This window comes from Hibiscus syriacus, unplaced genomic scaffold, assembly GCF_006381635.1.
Source record: "Hibiscus syriacus cultivar Baekdansim isolate YM2019G1 unplaced genomic scaffold, ASM638163v2 tig00000002_pilon, whole genome shotgun sequence".
Lineage (NCBI taxonomy): Eukaryota > Viridiplantae > Streptophyta > Magnoliopsida > Malvales > Malvaceae > Hibiscus > Hibiscus syriacus.
The window spans coordinates 1,202,147-1,205,270 of record NW_024061752.1 but is presented as its reverse complement, the minus strand read 5'-3'; the positions used below and the strand labels follow the sequence as shown (position 1 = coordinate 1,205,270).

General features: G+C 36.1%; 1 protein-coding gene across 1 annotated transcript; it reads right to left on the bottom strand.

Annotated features, from left to right (window-relative positions):
* Positions 1-637: 637 nt before the first annotated feature.
* On the bottom strand, positions 638-2,834 carry LOC120207593 (plastid division protein PDV1-like). Its single transcript, XM_039207058.1, has 2 exons — positions 2,414-2,834; positions 638-1,165 (listed from the first exon to the last, which is right to left on the bottom strand). Exons 1-2 carry the CDS (start codon positions 2,723-2,725, stop codon positions 650-652), a joined length of 828 nt encoding a protein of 275 aa, XP_039062989.1. The 5' UTR covers positions 2,726-2,834; the 3' UTR covers positions 638-649.
* Between the last annotated feature and the right edge of the window lie 290 nt (positions 2,835-3,124).

The following is a 3,124-nucleotide window of genomic DNA, read 5'->3' as shown; positions in this document are numbered from 1 at the left end:
AAAAATAGTTTACAATTAATTTAAATAATATCTAATTATAAATAATATCTAATTAATTTAATTCAAACATTATATTAAAATAAGATATTTGTATATATCAATTTAGTTAAAAAAAACAACAAATTTGAAAAATTTGAAATTCTACAAAATAAATGGGTTTTAAAGATTAATTCGGTTAATTAACAGATTTCGAATTGAATTAACCATTAACCACCGTTACCCGACCGAACTAATTCGGTGGTCGACCAAATTAATCGAACTAATTCGGTTCGGTCGATTAATTCGGTTAAAACCGAATTTTGAACCCCCTAGCCATAATGCAACGCCATGGCGTGGTGTAAGCAAAAGAACATATCTCTAAACTGAGAGCATCTGCTTCAGCTTCACACTATCATTTTTAACAAGCACTCTTCCTCAACAACCAAATACCAGCAAGAACAATCAGGCATTTTTCACAACACCCTCTAACTACAGAACAATACATTAGAAGATTAAAAAAGGATTGTTCTTTGCTAACATGCTCGGCGAAAATCTTGAAACTCCTGTTGGGAGAAACTTAGAGACAGCAGAGCTTCTTTGAATTTGAAAAACGTCATGGCCTCCTATCCTTGAATAAACTTTTAAGCCCTTTTCTTTTAATGTCTTCACCTTAACCCCGGGCTAAATACACATCCAAGTGGCTCGAATCATCATAGAATGAAGGCCCTTCGAGTTGAGAATTCTTTCTCGGGTTTCTCTGGTTGTTGATGTTATCTTCTTGTCTCCCTGAATGTTCTGAAAGAGCAAGCTGTTGGATATGCATCATTGCTATCATGCTGACTGCGAATATAGCTACATTGCTTAGTATCCCACCCATATGGTCAAAATTCAGGGATTTCTTTGCATAGTTGAAGCTAGAAACCAGAACTTTGATTAGCTTATTAGAGTACTTCCCTTTGTGTGATACTAGATTCTGTCCAGATGGTCTGTTTGGCGTACGGTAAAGGTTTTCGGGTGAGACATAATGGCTAGCATCGTGTACATCTCCCACAAAAGCTAGAGCTTCATCAATTACTTTGTACTTCTTTCCATGATGCTCGGCCAATCTCAATGCAAGAATTATCCGACTTTGTTCTAATCGTGCAATGGCAGCATCTCTCTCGACCTGCTGCTGGATTTGTACAGTCTGTAAAAAGAAGAAAAGACATACATAACATGAGAGATCCATGTGACATGCTAATTGCTTATATCCGAAAAACTATTGCAAACATAAAATTAAAAGCAAACAGGTAAGATCAGAATCAGAGAAGTTCAGGAAAAATGACACCAACACACCTAAAAAAAATCAATGAATCCGAACCCGGCATTTTTCAGTCTGGATGGTGAAGCAACGAATTAGGATTCAACCCATTCATGGGTGCAAACTTGTGCAGTTCCTGGCACTAAATCTCATATCAACAACTCCTTCCGCATTACAAAATGCGGCTCCTAATCCTAATAAATCTATTCATTGTACAGACTACAAAATCCAGAAAACCAAAGAATTTTCACTTCAGATAAAGCTCATTTCCGTAGAAGCAATATGTAACAATTTCCTTTTGGATAAAGATAATTTCCATAGAAGCTATATGTTGCAATTTCATTTCAGATAAAGCTCATAGCATTCTCTCCAGACTCCAAAATCCACAAAACCGAAGCCATTTGATTTCAAATAAAGCTCGTTTCTATACAAGCTACTTTACACATAGAGCCCCCCAAAAACTAACATATCTCCTCATAAAATTTTCTTAAGATATATAAAAATATTGTTGGTTCCCTCGAGAGAACCACCATTTAGCAATAAGTTACTTGAACTTGAGAATGAGAACGAAACATGAGTATGTTCAGTGTTTCTTGTTTATTTCATTTCATATACTAAGAGGGTCATAGCACCATACCCATGTTCAGAAATGCAATGGAGACGGGATCAAACATGCACACGGTTACCTCAAGTATAAATATATATATCGACTTTGAAGCTCGAGTAATTGCCTAGCTGATTGCATTTTCGCTCACAATCACATGCATACCATCTTCTAAAACACAATACGTAGGCTCTCAGTTCCCTATATAACAAGTCTCACTGCTCGCTTTTCAACAGCCCATTCTGTACAGTTAGAATGGTTAATAATAATTCTCAAATAACCCAACACTGAAAACAACCAACAAATGAACTTTTCTTTTTCCAGATTTTCTTTCAATCCCCAGCAACAAAACAGAATTTTAAGTGAAAAATAGCAACACTAGATGCAAAAATTGGAAATTCAAATCCCATAAAAGAATTATAACTCCTTCCATTTCGTTATACCGATTTCATTGATTAATTTAACACAAAGCAAACAAAACCAGTAAAGCAAAAAAAAAAAAATCGAAAAGAAAGGGAGTTAAAACTGACATGAAAAAATTCGAGCTGGTCCTCGAGATTCTCGAGAGCGGTTCTGATAGCATTAAGACTCTTGGCCTCATGAATTGCGGAGTCACCATCGTCAATTCTAAAGTCCTTAACAAACACGAAGCCGGTCCTGTTATCGTCGCCGACGACGACATCGTTGAAGAGCTTCTTCTTGTCGGATTTTCTGAGGGCTTTGATGGAATTGAGGAAGTGAGCTCGCGAAATGGAGTGAATGGCGTCGCTAAGCTTGTCGTGTAAGTCCCAGATTTTCTCGAGAACCGCCTCGATTTCCTCGATCTCCATATCCCATTTCATTTCAGAGGTGAGGGTAACTCCAGAGAATTTCGCCCTTGTTGGGGGAAATGATTTTTTTTTAAGGAATGAAAAATGGAAATTTAATTTATCAAAATTTTCTAGGGTTTATTGACCGCACAGTTTCTGTTATTCTAGACGTTCGCGGATTTGACTTGTTCGGTTGCGATCCCTGCTCCTATCACAGCAATTGATAATTAGGGTTTAATTATGCTCACAGTCTCTGTACTCTTAGCATGTTTAAAGTTTAGTCCCTATACTCTTACCATATTATTATTATTATAATTAAATGCTCTCGGTGAAAATAACGTATCATCTATTTAAAGAATGTCAACCATTTAATAATTAATATTTATACTTATGATATATGCGGTAATTGAACCCATGAGGTAATAATAAATT